The 16,987-nt window shown below is 37.4% G+C and overlaps 1 protein-coding gene across 1 annotated transcript in view; it reads left to right on the top strand.

Annotated features, from left to right (window-relative positions):
• STAU2 (staufen double-stranded RNA binding protein 2) overlaps positions 1 to 16,987 on the top strand; it is a 304,220-nt gene that overhangs the window by 200,005 nt on the left and 87,228 nt on the right. Inside the window, 1 exon segment of the mRNA XM_035727107.1 lies at positions 6,006 to 6,119. Coding sequence (XP_035583000.1) covers positions 6,006 to 6,119 — 114 coding nt within the window.

Here is a 16,987-nt window from a genome sequence, read left to right as displayed (position 1 = left end):
TTACTCCAGCCGCTGAAACACAGGTACATGACTGAACACGTTAAATATACGTTTACATTTTAGTTACAAAGGAGTTGATTTTAGTTATGAAAAGGATCAGGAAAAACTTTAGAGAAAGTTAGTGACAGACATTATCCTAATGTAGTATAATCTTAATAATTATATATCTTGTCATGTCTTTTATTACATTATTATGATGTGTTACAGTAGTGATGAGAAGACTATCTAATATATTTATTTTAATGCTAACCATGAGCCAGGCATTGTTTAAGTGCTTTTCATAGAGAAACTCACTTTATTTCTTACATGTAAATTAATTCATTAGTTGAATATAGAACTAACATAATGTAGCTTTTTACTGTTGACCACAGTTGACCCAAAAAAAGTAAGATGATTTACATGTCATCAAGTGATCTAAAGAAGCAGTTAAGAACGTTTAATACAAATTTAAGCTATTTATTAGGGCAATATTTATCAAATAATATACTGTTTCACATTTTGCCAAGAAAATGCTATTTTGTGTGTTAATAAAGATACACATTTTCCGTACAGCTAGTATGCAGACTCTGCAAAAGTCAAGCATGTTTTGACATGCTTATCCTAAGTGCCAATGTTACACCTGTCACTCTTTAGCTTCTTGCTGCCTTTTCTTCTCTGTGCAGAGCTTCCATGCAGTAGCTAGAATGGGATCTCCACCTACTCCTGTGCAGTAGACCCCACAGTTAATGAACCTGAGATGCGCTAATCAAACGTGTTCTCTTGTTACAGTGCTTATGTTAGGTATCACATATGAATGTACAGGTGTTTATCTTTCCTTAGTGATCTAAAGAGCAACTTTCTTTAAACACAGGTCTTTTTTGGGGCGCCTGGGTGGCTCAGTTGGTTAAATATCTGCCTTCGGCTCAGGTCATGATCCCGGGGTCCTGGGATTGAGTCCCGTATTGGGTTCTGCTCAGCGGGGACCCTGCTTCTCCCTCCACCTGAGCTCCCCCTGCTTGTGTTCTCTCTCTCTCTAACAAATAAATAAAATCTTTAAAAAAAAAAAGTGGGTCTTTTTCACACCCTCCTCATTTTTGTCCCAAGGGGGTGACCATTAAAAACATCTGACAGACAAGCAGTTAACCAGTTTCCTGCTGAGATTAGTAAAATAGGTAGTAGTCCTGCAACATCAAGGAACTTCAGCCCTGCAGGAAGTGGTTTTATTCAACTTTTTTTGGAGATAGGAGGTAGGGAATTTACATTTTCATTTGGATGCCCCCTCATATTTTCAAATGGGCATGAAAAAATTTACATACCTCACTTTTAATGTAAATTATTCTAAGGCTTATACCATTTTTCTTTATTTCTCAAGTTATATGAATAGTTGAAGTGATGTGTGTCTTCCCTTCAGGAAAAAGAAATCTCTGGACTGGCAAAATCAGTATTAGAATGGACAATTATAGCATCTCATCTGGGTTTATGTGATTACAAGTCAAAACTAGGAAACTTATTTTAAAACAAAGATTATTATAGATTTGTAAATTTCAAAGACAGCCACATTGTTTAATTTACATATATAGAAATTTTTGGCCCATCTTCTAATGGAATAATTTTTGTAAATCCACCAGAAAGAAACAAAATGTCAATTTACAGTAGTTGATAGTGTTATAAATCCAAAACAAGTGCTATAACATTATAAAAATCAAGATCAACTGCTAACATTTTAGAGTACCAAAGATAGCAAAATGGTATGATTTATAAACAATAAATCTTAAAGTACACCTAGAAGATGACTTTTGTAATCTCCTAAAATTATCTTTATTCACTTTTCTTTAATCAAAATCAAGGTCCTGTGACACCACATAGTGAAATTTTTAGGGCCACATTTGTAGAAACACACTGCTGTGTTAGAAAGATGTTGCTCTGTCAGTTCTGAAGATTTGTGCATTACAAGAGGTAGTGGGATTTTATTACCCTAATTATTTCAAGCTAGTGGTCCTAAGAATTCTGGCTTCTGCTGATGCTTTGAATCATAGGAAGCATTTTCTATGTAGAAGGATGAATTTCAAAATGTCACTTGCACATTATCTTTTTTCTTTTTTGACATTCACAATTTTATGAACTCTAATGTTGTTATGTCCAAGAAGAAAATATAAAACTGAACAGAGCCATATCAAACTTGTTTTTACAAGTGGCTGATGGAGTGGTGTGTAAAGTGTGACTCTTAAGGGCTCTTATCTGTAGATTATTACTTTTTGTTTAATGTGGAATTGTGTCCTCAATCAATAGTTTCCTGTATTTTTCACATAATTTTGTATGGTTTATTGGGCAGTCTCAGTGCAGTGGAGGTATAACATGGAATGATTTTATATTTCTCCAGTCACCACTTTCCTCCATACTCTGTCAGATCTCCCATTTATGATGTCTAATTACCTTTAGTTTTTAAAAATTGAATCTAGTTCATGGTAAAATGCCAAACTCTGATCCTCGCCCTGGCAAGCCAGTCAGTTTGGCTCAAGACACTTGGAGGAGGGAGGGAGTACATTGATTTCTTGTTCCCTTCCTCTCACTCCAGTGCCTTTGAACATTTGTAGTTGGTGGGGTGGAGGCTTTTGAGATCTCTTCCTCCGTACTCCATCTGTTTCATTTCATGGCCTTACTGTGCTGGTGTTGGGAGGCCTGGAGGGGGACCAGGGTAGGGGAAGATGCCACCCTAACCTGGTTTCATCCACTGCTGGTTTCCATGTAGATGATATTCATGATTTTCTTGAGGCAGTTCCCTCTGTCCCTGAGGGACAGCCATATTTCCTTTGGACTTTACCAGTGGTTCTTGCCCCTGACCCCCTCTGTTGGTAGGTGTCTCTGTTTGGCCTGAGTATCCCTTTGGCTTCTGCTGAGATTCTCTTTCAGTCCCTCCAAGGACCATGAATATGTAGGGTGAGCATATCTCCCTTCGTCCTTTTTTTTTATTTCAGGCACACTGTGTGCCTAGACCCCTTCAGCAAGCTCTCAGATATCTCCAAACTCAATCTCTTATATTCCTATGTTTCCAAACTGCTAGGGGCACACATTGATTTCAGTCAAGATTTCTTTTCAGGGACACCTGGGTGGCTCAGTCGGTTAAGCGGCTGCCTTCGGCCCGGGTCATGATCCCAGGGTCCCGGGATCGAGTCCCACATCGGGCTCCTTGCTCAGCAGGGCGCCTGCTTCTCCCTCTCTCTCCCTCTGCTTGTGCTCTCTCTGTCAAATAAATAAAATCTTTAAAAAAAAAAAAGATTTCTTTTCAGAGGAAGCCTATAGGTTCTGCTAGGGGACAGAATGTAGGTACTCCCACTCCTTATCAGCTGTTTTCTTAGTGCTACTCCACTCATTGAAAATGCTATATTCCTCATAAGGGTGACGATCAAGATGATTCCTCCCCCTTCACCTCCCCCTTCCTAGTTCCTCTGTGTATTATTTATGGTTGGACCAGTTCTGCTGACTCTTACTAAAGGGTTGGGAGTAAGGCCTAGCCTAAATGTTGGCAGCTCTGTAGAGCTCCTTTTGTTGTTGGTTGTGTGCCTGGTGTTGATTCTGGGGTAGCAGAAAAAGTCCCGTGGGGATAGATTCTTTGTAAGTGATAAAAAGCCCAGTGAATTAAATAAAATAGGTCTTTATTCTTTTCTCATGGGAAGGTCTGTAAGCTTGCAGTCCAGAGCTAGTGTGATGGGTCTGTTCCATGGAGTCTTCAGGGACCCAGGTTCCTGCCTACTCACCACCCTGCCATCTGTAGGTTTCGGCCTTTGTCCTTTAGCCAAAGATGGTAATGTCCACCTGTCAGCAACAGGCTGACAAAATGAGTCAAGAAGAAGCAAAAGGCAGACACTTGAAATCTCTTTTTAAAGTTTCCAGGAAGCTGTTATAGAAGTCTTTTGTTTACATTCTACTCAGCCACATGGTGTCATAGTTGTAAGGGAGCCTAGGAAATATGAACTTTATTCTGAGCATTCAAGTAGCCAGCTAGGAATTACTGTGGAAGAATATTGGAGGACAGTTGGCAATCGCTGTCACATTCACTGGATGCTCTCACATTTTATTTGTGGCTATGTGCAAAGTTACACCTTTACATTTATCTGTTCTATATGAGTTATATATGGTCACCAATGTTGAATGTCTGCAGGATGCACAGTGTTTTATAGTGTATTGCAGGCTTCCAGTGAATTGTGTACAGTTAGGAGAAAGTTAAATCTTTCGGTAATAGTATCTAAGCCATGGATGCAAATGCAGTTTGGAATTTATATTTTCTACTGGGATTGTCTTGTGGTATTTCTGTCCTTTGTAATTTTCATTTCTCTAGAAGAAAAAATAGAACTGCAGTAAATTGGCTAACTAAGAAGTGTATTCACTGTCAATTTGGATATTTAGGAAGTGTCATGTCTTTCATACAGACTTTCAATTGATGACAAAGGGCGGTTATATTTTATTTTAAAAAGCATGTTTTATAATAGCACCATATATGACGTAATATTTTAACGGTACCATAAATGGCTGTGAACTGTAGCTATTTTAGTGTCACCATTTATTGGCTTTTGCATAAACTTGTTATGTGATAAGTTTCATTTTCCCCATCATATTTAGCTGATGCATAGTAAACAACACTTCCACATTCTTGAACTCATATATACTGAGTGACCTTTCAGTTTGCTTAGGAGGTATAGTAATGGTGATTTAGAACGGTTGTCGTCTTTTCCCCCAAAGTTAACTTGGAAAAAATAGTTCTATAATAAAAATCTTTAAAGTACTTTGGAAACAAGCTTTGTATGTTGCCTTGATTTAAACTCTAAACTACTTTTTATAGATACCGGGAAGTTTCCCTACCTTCAGGGAAACTTGATGGCAAATCTTAACCCTTATCAGCTTAAAAAAGTTAAATTATTAAACTATGAGACTAAGATCCATATTGTTGTCATTTTCAGTCAGATGTATATTATCCATGACAAAATATACATGTACCAAAATCTATAATAAGGGTATCTTATGGGTATTATACAGCAGTCAGAATTAAACCTCAGGGAACTAATACGTGTTTAATTTTCTTCCTCACAAATTCAAGATTTTCACCTAAGCTTTTATCCTAGACCTATATACATTTAACAAATTGAGCAAGTTATAACTAATAAGACCAGTTTTCTCTAAAATTAGTAGGAATTTCATTCTATAGGCATGTTCATTAATTTATTACAAAAGCAATGCTGTTTTGCTTTGTTAGCTTTAGAAATAAAATAAGCACTGCTTGAAAGAACTTCTGTGAAAGTAGATAAATGAGAGGATGGAAATTTTCCCACTGGGAAGATGGACTCACACTTCCCTCTACCCCCATTTCCCCTACCTCTGATATGGAATGTCTTACATGTGGTTTTAATAATGGTTGGTTGTATTTAACTAAAAAATAATAAATAATACAGTAAAATATTTTTAGTAAAATATTTACATTTTTTAGTTTAATTCAGTTTGATTGTAATGTCAAAATGTCAAGCAGAACATGATGTGGTGATAGCTATATATATTTAACAGTGGTTTTATAGGGACTATAATGTAGAAATAGAAGAATGTCACTACCAATTAAGTGGCAATCACACACACAGAGTCAAAGAGGAGCGAAAATTCGGGTTGACAAAATTCCATTGGAATCAAGTGAACTTTGACTTATGCTTACCCTTGAGTCTTTAGTATTATGCATTATGGAAAGCTGGACTTAAAAAGACAGGTATAGCATATAATTGTGAATTTTTCTACTGGCTATAATAATGTAAAAACATTTTATAAAGCATTTCCTAAACTTTTTTAAAACTTCAAAAGTACTTAAAATGGAATTAATAGATTTTCCATAGATATTGGAAGGTCTGGATAAGGTTTTAAATATTTAAAGTGTGTTCTGCATAAATTAATTGAATTCTTCTGGAAATCTAGAGCCTTTGGAAAGGACCTATTGCGTCTGGCTCCCTCTTACAAGTGGTGTTCAGCAGATTGCATGTGTTCTGTTATAGGTTCACTACTGTGATAGACAAAGTGGCAAAGAGTGTGTGACCTGTCTGACATTAGCCCCTGTGCAGATGACTTTCCATGCTATTGGAAGCTCCATTGAAGCCAGCCATGACCAGGTATAATATGCCACTGCCATTTTGCTGCGTTATGGCCCAGCTGAGAAACCAGAGACCATCAAAATGGAAGCTATGTGCACACATACAGCTTTGCTTTCCCTAATACATTATCCACTAGCACCGTGTGCTAGAATTTTGAAAAATCCAAAATTTTTGTGTTGGGAAACTGGTATTTTAGGAGATTTAAATTATTTTAGACTTCTAGTTTGTAGTTCATTATTAACTTAAATATAGAATTCTCTTATGTGGAAGAAATAATTGCCCTACAAGTTATTTTTATTTTTAATAATTATATATAAGAAGCAGCATTAGCAAAACAATGTAGATAACACTGGAGTCTCACTGTAATACACTCATTTAGTTCTGTTGAAGAGGGTTTAGTATTATAGAGTGTGTTTAAAATAACTGAACTTTCAGAACCAACTTACTCCCATAATTTGGGATATTATTAAAATGATGCTCCAGTGTTGTTTCTACTTTTAAAGCTTTATTTCTGAAATAAATCTAAAAATCTGAAAAGTATATTGTTTCTTAATAACAAATTCCTTTGTTTAGATAGCAGCTTGAAAATGCATCCTGTTTATAAGATAATACATATTTTCAATTAAAATAATCATCAGATCAGACTAAACTAATGATCTGGGTCATAGAGTTTCTAGTTTGGAATCAAAATAAATACACATGCACACAGTTTACAGTTTGACTAACCAGCTGTGCTTTCTAAATTAACTATTCACTTGCAGAAAAATGGTCACCCACTTTCATACCCATTTCTCAGGAAATCTGAGGATTTCTCATAGTCTTGCCTGACTAATCTTTTTTTCCTTCTCTCTGAGGAGTGCCCTTGCATGAAAAGAATAAAAGAACATAATAGTGTTATCTTCTCAAACACCTGATTTATTGTCCAACTCAAAAAAGACACCCTTAAGGACACACCTCTTTAGTTCATAATGTCTCTGACGTTGTGTGGTTTCCAATCATCTTTTGTTGATTGGTGGCAAGGTATTGTGGGGCTTTGGAAAAAGCAACCAATTAGGCAGAAAATCTGAGTCTTAGGAACTAACCATAGCATAAGTTAGCCGCAGCTACTGGAGTGGATTCTGCACCTCTCTTTGGGACCCTATTTTCTGGAATTTTTTTTTTTTTAAGATTTTATTTATTTGACAGAGAGGCAGTGAGAACAGGAACACAAACAGAGGGAGTGGGAGAGGGAGAAGCAGGCTCCCCGCGGAGCAGGGAGCCTGATACGGGGCTTGATCCCAGGACCCTGGGATCATGACCTGAGCCGAAGGCAGACGCTTAACGACTGAGCCACCCAGGTACCCCTGTTTTCTGGAATGTTAACTAAAGGAGTTGGTTAGATGACTTACAAGATCCATTCCAGTGCTACCATTTTATGATTCTGTGACTGATCTTCCTGCTCCTGGTTAAATGAGACCAACCAATGATAAACAGTTGACAGCATATTAACCTTGAAAGCAGTTTTGAGATGACTCCAGTGCTTCTCAGAGTTTGGCACCGACATATGCTTTAGCTGCAGGAAAGTATGCAGCAGGAGTAGAGGGATGGGACCTAAACGAACTTACAGAATACATTTCCCTGTGTAAAACTATAACTGAGTTGTATGCTAGGTTCAGGAGAAATGACAAGAATGTTAGACATGGTTCTGCTGTTGGAACTTGCAATCTAGCAACTTCACTACATTGAATATTTGCCAGAAAGTCTAGCTACTGCTGTATCTCTCTATATCCATTCATGGCAGAAGCAAATGCAAGAGCAGCTCGAGATAACCGTCCTACAAAGGCCTCTCCTCCTTAAGCTGAGCAAAGAAATGAAAGAGTGCTTCAGAAACCCACACACCTGAGGAGCAACCCACTGTTAGCAGAGGTAGCATGTTGCTATAAAAGAGCACTAGAATGGGAATAGACTGAGATCAAACCTAGATTTGCCATGAAGTAACCAAGGGAACTTGTCCCTGTACCTCTTGGAACTTGGCTTCTTCATGAGTAAAATAATGAGGGTGGTTCAGCCTTATGCCCAGTCCATGTGGCAAGGTATACAAAGTTCTGGGCTAATTTTAGTCCATATGACACCTTTACAAATTAGAAAAAAAAAAAGTGCTTCTTCCTCAAAGCATTTTACTGCTATCCAAATCCACAAGACTTACAGCATGAATGGAGGCTCCCCCCCCACTCCCCCACCCATGAGGTGTTCAGTACATAACCTGCACAACTGTACATACAGGTCTTATACTAGATCTATCTGGAATGTCAGTTTTACTCAATGGTAAGTAAATAAAGACATTTTTATATTAAAGCAAATACAGTTGCATTAGAGATGATGAACTTGCATGAGATTTTAAAGTAAAAAAAGGCTTTCAGGAAATGCATTGATAATGGTCAGATGGATGGATAGATGAATAAATGAAGGGAACTGTGACTGGAGTGGTCATCCTGTATACCAGATCCTCTACTTTGGTGGCCTCAGGTACAAATGGAAGTAGGGGCGTGATCAGTGCTCCTCCCTTGTACTTGGACTGTTGGGCTCCCTGAGGAAAGGAGACACAGTGAACCTCTACTCCACATCCTCTAGTTTTTCTGCATTATGTTGCCATTACCCTTTCATTCTGAGGGAATGGGTAAGCAAAAAGTACTTCTTCACCATACCAAAAGCATAAACTTGATCTCATAAGTTGGAAAGGATGGACCACTAAATGCTTTTTCACCTATTAATCAGTAAAGACTGGAAAACATTTTAAAGCAAGAAAAATTACAGTCATTTACAAAATGTTTTCTATTCTTTCTTCACTTGAGCCAATGCAATTGAACAACCAATAAGTATTCTGAGAAAAAAAGTATGTGTAAAATTTAGAGGCAGTCCTTCCTATGAAACCTACGAGGTTCTTATTTATGTAGAAAATAAAGGTGAAAAATGAAGAGCTCTCTAGCCTTGAACATTTACAGCTTACCATAGATTTTTCGATTTAACTCTAGGAACTCAGTGAAGTAAAGAGTAAATGTATTATCCAGTGTATTCACTCATGTATCAAGGAGGAGGGACAAGGACTGTTACATGTCTCTACCAAAGGTCCCTACAGATCAACAGAATGGAGGAGAGAGATGCAGTATCATCTCCATCATTCCATACATGATGTCCAAATGTGTGGAACTTGCGATTCTCCCGCCTCCCCCCCACCAAACCTGCCTCTCCCTCTCCCCCTGTCTTTTCCTTTTATCCATCCTGGTAAATGACACCACCATCTACCTTGTTGCTCAAGCCAAGCTCCTCGGATCATCTTTGCCTCCTCTTTCCTCAAATCCTACTTCCAGTTCCGGTATCCCTTCCTCTGAATTACATCTGTCACCAGACCACTTTTCACCACCTCCAATGTTGCCATTGTAGTCACTATCATGGGTTTTTATTGTTGTTGTTTGTTGTTATTGTTGTTTAAGGCTTTATTTTTAAGTAATCTCTACACCCAACATGGAGCTCAAACTTAACAACCCCTCGATCAGGAGTCGCATGCTCTACTGACTGAGCCAGCCACGCGCCCCCGCATCATGTTTAACCCAGACAATTGCAGTAGTCTTTACACTAGCTTCCTTTTTTCTACTTCTGTTCCATTGTGGTATATCTTTCACACAGTAGCCGAAATTATTTTAAGTTAATCAGATCACATTATTCAGCTGTTCAGAACCTTCTAGTGGCTTCCCATCACACCTACTATAAATCCAAAATTTTTGTTATGGCATGTAAGTCCCTATGTGATTTGGCTCTCTCCACCTCTCCAATTGCAATTCCTACCACTCTCCTTTCCACTCAGTATCCCAGTCTCGTTGGCTTTGTTGCCAGCTATATCATGACAGATGAAAGAAACCAGGCTCAAAAGGCTACATACTATAGATGCAATGTGTATGACATTTCTGGAGAAGGCAGAACTAGAGAGATAGAAAACAGATCATTGGTAGCCAGGGGCTGAGGAAGGATTGACCATAAATTGTCACAACAGTTTTTGGGGGTGATGGAAATGTGCTATAGCTTGGTTGTAGTGGTAGAACATGACTGTATGCATTTATTAAACTTACAGAACTGTATGCTAAAAAGAGTAAATTTTATTGTATTTAGATTATACTTCAATAAACCTAACTTTAAAAAAAAGCCAGATTCATTCCTTTATCAGTGACCCATATATGGAATTGACCCCAGGGAAATGTGGAAACATGACATCCCTTTTCCTTTCCTGCGTTCTCTGAAAATGTTGGATCCACCTTAGAATGCACTAAACTTAGAGCCCGATTTAGAGCTTCTCCAAATGCCAGTAGTTAGTTAAAGCCTGCTTCAGGCTTCCAGGATAATTATTAATCTCCAGAAAGCGGTCTGAGTCTGCTTGACTTCAGGGAAAGGATCTGTAGTGTTTTCCATTTGGGAACTCTGAATTCTCATCCAGGCAGTGGACAGTCATTCAGGCTGGTCGCTGCCTGGGAGTCCCTGTGGTGTCTTGGTTGAAAATGTTCTATGTATGTTTGCTTTATTCATCACAGCAAATGTGATACTATCAATTTACATTAGTTTAGAATGTTTAACTGTCTAGAATAAAAACAGTTTAAACTTCCAGTTGCTGATTTTCTTTTCAAATATTTTTTAGCAAACATTTGTTAACTGAATAGCTCTCTGGGAATATTGCACTAGATACTAGAGCATACAAAAATAACTGACTTCTTCTAGTCCTTGTAATAAGCTAGATAACTAACTTAAATGTAGTCTTTGGTGAGCTAATTATCCTGTGACATTTAAAATCAGCACATCATATGGTGGCTTCAGTGAAGAGCAATCTTCCTTATTCATTAGTGGAGTAAAGAGCACATTTATTTGGTAAGGTGGAGCTAGTGAGGGTTTTGCTCTATTTTTTTCAATAGGTCCTATTTGGAATTTAAATTTGTATTGGTTAGTGGGTATTCTTGAAAGCAAAATCCTTTGTAATAGCACAGTAAGGGTTTTGGAATCTTCTAGCTTGGTATAATTCACCAAATATTCTCTCCTCTCTCCGTCTGACCTGACACTTTCTACATCTTTCTTCATCACTCGGATGTTACTCAGTACTGCTTACTCTCTGTCACTTATATCAGTCACCTTCTAGGTAGCCTCAAAATCATAAACTTCCTACCCTGTCTTTTAATTTTTTTATTCACCTTCATTTAGATTCCATTATTAATCTTACAGTCTCAACAATACTGGGTAGGCAGACATAGATTAGTAGGTTAATTTCCAGTTAATAGTTTTACCACTGCCTACCACATTCTGTTCAGGTAAGCTTTGGAATTCACTTGCGTCACATAAAAAAATGAATAAATCAACCACCTAACCAAGCACTAACTCTCTAATGAAGTGTAACATATGTAAATTGCTATTTGCTCTAATCTGACTTCTCAACACAAAATGAAATTATGATATAAAGGACAATGTATACTTAGCACAGTACTGAGAATTTATGAAATGAACAATTCTTCAACAGAAAAGAAACAGGAACCAAATTTATATTAAATATGTTTACTGTGTACCAGATTTTGTGCTAGGCTCTACATCCATTATTTTGCTTAATTCTCATAATAATTCTATGAGGTATAAACTATAGTGTTTGTATATTTGCTTCATTTGCTACATTACCTGTAAGGGTTTATGTCCAGATTAGCAAATCAAGCAGAGTTGTTCCCCATGTGTGTGCCTTGACTAGAATTGAAGACAGACCTCTCAGTGAAAGGACAACCATGAAGTGTAACAAGTTACAAATCTAATGGGTATTCTGTTCTACTTTTGATTAAATACTGCTCATAGTTTTTTTTCTGATTAATTAAAAATCTCTTTCCCTTAGTAATTATTCCATAATGTCTTACAGTCGTATAATAATTAAAAACTAAGAAAGAAAAGGTCTTCACATATATTAAATATATACTGTCACAACAATAATACATGGATTGATTATAGACTATATACAGAACTTTTGTAGTACCAAATGGTCTTAAATGGTAGTGCATATAGTCCCTTTCCTTTGAGGTAATTGTAGGCTAATGGAGTGTATCAGCTAGGATGCTTTTGGCTACAAGTAACAGAAAACCTGACTCATACTGGCTTAAACAATAAGGAACCTTGTTATCTCCCATAACAGGAAGTTCAGAGGAAGAGTGAACTCCAGGGTTGGTTGATAAAGTAGCTCAGTGATGTCAACAAGAACTCAGGTTATTCCATTTCTTAGCTCTGCTTCATCCTCTGGCTCATGGAAAGATGGTCACAGTCGTTCTCTGTGTTACTGGGAGTGTAGCCAGTTTTCAAAGAAAATGAGAGAGCTGATCTTACTGATCTCCTTTTAGGGGCAAAGACATCTATATCAGGAACTCCTCCAGCCATCTTTCCTTCATGGCGCAGGCTTGGATTGGGTCATTCACAAGCCCATCTCTAAACTAGTCACTGGCAAGGGAAATGAGATCGCTATGAGTTTATTTTTTTGAAGATTTTATTTTTTAAGTAATCACCCATCGTGGGGCTCGAACTCATGACCCCAAGCTCAAGAGTCACATGCTCTACTGACTGAGCTGGCCAGGTGCCCCAAGATCACCATGAGGTTTTTTTTTTTGTTTTTTGTTTTATTTTTTTATTTGAGAGAGAGAGTGAGCAGGAGGAGGGGCAGACGGAGAGAGAGAATCCTGAAGCAGATTCCCCGCTGAGTGCGGAGCCTGATGACATGGGGCTTGATCCTAGGACCTTGAGATCATGACCTGAATCAAGATCATGACCTAAGCCGAAATCAAGAGTCTGCTGCCTAACCAACTGAGCCACCCAGATGCCCCAAGATCACCATGAGTTTAAATGCTTGGGGTAAAATGGTTGTTGAGGAATCAACTACAGGGACTACTACATATGGAATTAAATGCCATATATATGATTTTAAGTTTTCTAGTAAACCCATTAAAACAGGTAAACTTGATCTTAATATATTTTATTTAACCCACTATATCTAAAGTATCACTTCAACATATAATCGACTTTTAAAATTATTGAGGTATTTAATATTTCTCCATAGATCTCATTTTGGACTAGCCACAGTTGAAGTGCTCAGTAGCCACATGTGTTTTGCACAGTGCAGGTCTGTGGGCATTATGACTTTGTCCCCGCCTTTGTCTCCAGTCTCATCCTTCACCATTCGCCCTGTACCTCACTTATACCCACACTTCGTGTTCTGACAGTTTTGAGTTTCCATGTCTCATGCTCTCTTGCATCTGTATCTCTGTTTGTACTTCTTCCCTCTGCGTGGGCCACTTTCCCCTTGCTCAAAAGAGGAACTTTAACTGTAATATATAACTATCATTAGGAATCCATCATATATTTCCATTAATTCTCTCACTGATCTGTTTGTAACCTTTAATTTGTCTAACCTATCATGCATACACCTACAACCTTCTCAGGATCCTGAATTGCTTTCTTAAAGTTCCAGGGCCTGCCTCCTGTTTCTAGCATCCCATAGTGTAGTACACAAGTCAGTATCCACTAAATACCGTCCTCAGGAACTGCAGGCCTCAGAATCTAAAGACGCATGAAATTCATAGGTTTGAGCAACGATTACCTAAGACAAATAAAGTTTTGTATTAATATAATAAGGGCACACTTACGTGGCATTGGCTAATAACAGACCCCATGTCACCATCATCCTAGGGTATCTGTGATAGAGTTCTGGCATTCTTTGTTTTTCATAGATCCAGTACGAGTTTTGAACTTCAGCTGTTATACTTGCTCCACATAGCAAGCCACAGAGCTGAGTGCCATGGGGGGTCAACAGAAGGGGTATAATCACTGCCATTGGAAGCTTCTGCAAGGTCCTGCAGCTGCCAGAATTCAAAACATAACTTGATTTTCATTTACTTTTTATGAAATAGGGTGCTAAGAAAGATATTAGAAAGGCACATCAACTTTAATGTTTACTTTGAGAAATTGCTTTCATATTTACTGATGTTTTTTCATATTGAAGTGTTTCAAAATATCTTCTCTACTTGAAACATGTCCCATGATTATAGGACTAAAATTTCTTCTTCTGACTTTTAACTTTATTACATGAAATTCTCATTTTACACAAATATATATTATAGTTAAGGAATTTAATCATATCTTTTTTTCTTTACATTTTATAGTTCAGTAATTAGCCTAATAGTTCACAGTGTTTTGTTTTTAGTTTTTAGTTTTTCTTTAATTGAGATATAATTGACATATAACATTGTCAATGTGTACAACACTGGGCGCCTGGCTGGCTCAGTTGATTGAGCGACTGCCTTTGGCTCAGGTCATGATCCTGGAGTCCCGGCATAGAGTGCGGAGTCAGGCTCCTTGCTTGGCAGGGAGTCTGCTTCTCCCTCTGACCCTCCCCCCCCGCCCCATGCTCTCTTGCTCTCTCATTCTCTCTCTAATAAATAAATAAAATCTTTTTTAAAAATTAAGTGTACATCTTATGTGAAATGATTACCACAGTAAGTTTAGTTAATATCTATCACCACACATAGTTACAAATTCAGTCATGTCTTCAAAGAAAACATTTCAGTAGGAAGTCACTAGGAACAACTTCTCACAATAGTTAATTACTCGCTGATGGACTAGAATAGGAGCCAGGAAACTATGACCTGCAGGCCAAATCCAGCCTACCACCTGAATTAAGAATGGTTTTCAGATTTTTTTTAATGAATTTTTTTTAAAGATTTTATTTATTTAGTGGACACAGAGAGATAACCAGAGCAGGAACACAAGCAGAGGGAGTGGGAGAGGGAGAAGCGGGCTTCCCGCAGAGCAGGGAGCCTGATGTGGGGCTGGATCCCAGGACCCCGGGATCATGACCCGAGCCAAAGGCAGATGCTTAACAACTGAGCCACCCAGGAACCCCCTAGATTTTGAAATGATGGAAAAAAGATCAAAAGAAGAGTAATAATTCATGGCATATGAGAATTATATGGAATTCAAATTTTAGTGCCTATAAATAAAGTTTGATTGGAACATAGTCATATCCATTCATTCAGGTATTATCTATGGCCACTTTCACTCCACAGCATCAGAGATGGGTGGTTATGAAAGAGACCTTATTGCCTGCAAAGCCTGAAATCTTTACCATCTGCCCCTTTACAGAAAAAATTTGTTGGTCTAATTCCTGGACTAGAAGGAAGAAACATTAGGCATTCACCTTTTGAATTTATATCAAATGGTTATTTTATACATGGTCATTCAGAGTTCATTCTCTTTTTGAAAGAGCCAGTTTTCTGGAAGTACTTCCCATATTATAGCACAGTTAAACTTGACTGTGAATTTTGGACTTATTTACTCCACAGTGGAAATCAATTTTATTCCCTGAGGGAATAATAAGTCTTTCTACATCAGCATTCATCAGAGCATTGGAAGAAAGTTTGTCTGTAGCAAAGGTTACTTTTGTCTCCTTTTGAAATCCCATTTAGAAACACTTCATAGCTGGACTTTTTTTTTTTTTTTTAAAGTAGTAGGGAATATTCTCTTGTTTCCGTAGTGATCTTTCACTTCTTTCATTTCAGATGTATAAGCAGTTTCTAGAACCAACAGTGAGTTATAGGGGAAGGTAGTGGGAAGACTAAATATTATGTATTTTATAACTGACTCATGATTTCATTTATGTTTAGTATAGCATGACCACATTTCTAAGAGGTTGCATACATCCAGTGATATTGTGCACACAAGTGACTTATTAACTTGACCTATAAAATAATTTTGGACTATAGTCAAAATGCACGAACTTAACTTATTGCTTTCTTTCTCCCGCTTTTTCCTGAAAAGTGATGAGGAACAGCTATTTTAATCAACAGAAAGGGTGAAACTTCAAGTTTCAAAAAACCTGACTTTTCTGAACGGTACTAAAAAAGATTTTTAGGGTGATTATTTGACCCATATCCCAGCTTACCTGTAGCTCAGTGTTTCACAACAGATTACCCCTTTGAAGATAATTTCATGTTCATGATCTCAACAAATTAAAGTACAGAACCAAAAGTATTTTCTAGACTTTTCTTCCCTAATAAGTTTTGTCCAATTCTGGACCTACATACATACTGCATGTCGGTAGTTCCTTACTTTTTAATTCAGTATTCTAATTTTACATTATTTAAGCAGGAATTTAATATTTCTACTGTTCTGTAGATCTATATATTTGAAGTTGATTTGAAGATCGTGGGGGAAATATTCCACAAACCTTTCTGTTAACAGTTCATACTAATGAATCATAACCAGATACATTATTAAAACAATAAATACCATATGTATATAATTGGCTAAATGGATGTGAAAATTATAGTGGAAAACTGTTGCCTATATAGACTTTTTTAAAGTGACGATCAATGGAATATAGCTCCCTAGGCCACAGATTTGAGAGCATTATTGCCCACTGGAGGTCACTTTTACAACCTAAAGAGTATTACCTTCCTCATAAACTCAAATTATGGTGTTGTGTATGATTTATTATACTATTTAAAACAGAAAAACAGAAACCTTCTCTCTCTTAGTAACACACCTTCAATTAAGTCATGCTTCTCCCCATTTCCAAAATTCTTTTTTAGACAACCCAGTTATTTTTCAGAATATTCAATTTTATTCTTTCATTGCTAATAGTTATTTGGCCTGCTCTCTTTGTTTCTAAGTTGGCAGTTACTGCCTTTTCAGATCACGTATTTTTAAAATACGCTTTAGTTAATTTGCTTCTCTTTGCATCCTCTGATGAAAGAATTTAAAGACAGTTTTAAGCCCCCAAATATTTAACGTCTCTGAAATTAGTATGGGTCAACGTAGTGATATAAAATGTCTGTTACCCTTCCTAGGCAATC

The sequence above is a fragment of the Zalophus californianus genome, chromosome 4, assembly GCF_009762305.2.
Source record: "Zalophus californianus isolate mZalCal1 chromosome 4, mZalCal1.pri.v2, whole genome shotgun sequence".
Classification (NCBI taxonomy): Eukaryota; Metazoa; Chordata; class Mammalia; order Carnivora; family Otariidae; genus Zalophus; species Zalophus californianus.
This window is presented reverse-complemented; position numbering and strand designations above follow the sequence as displayed.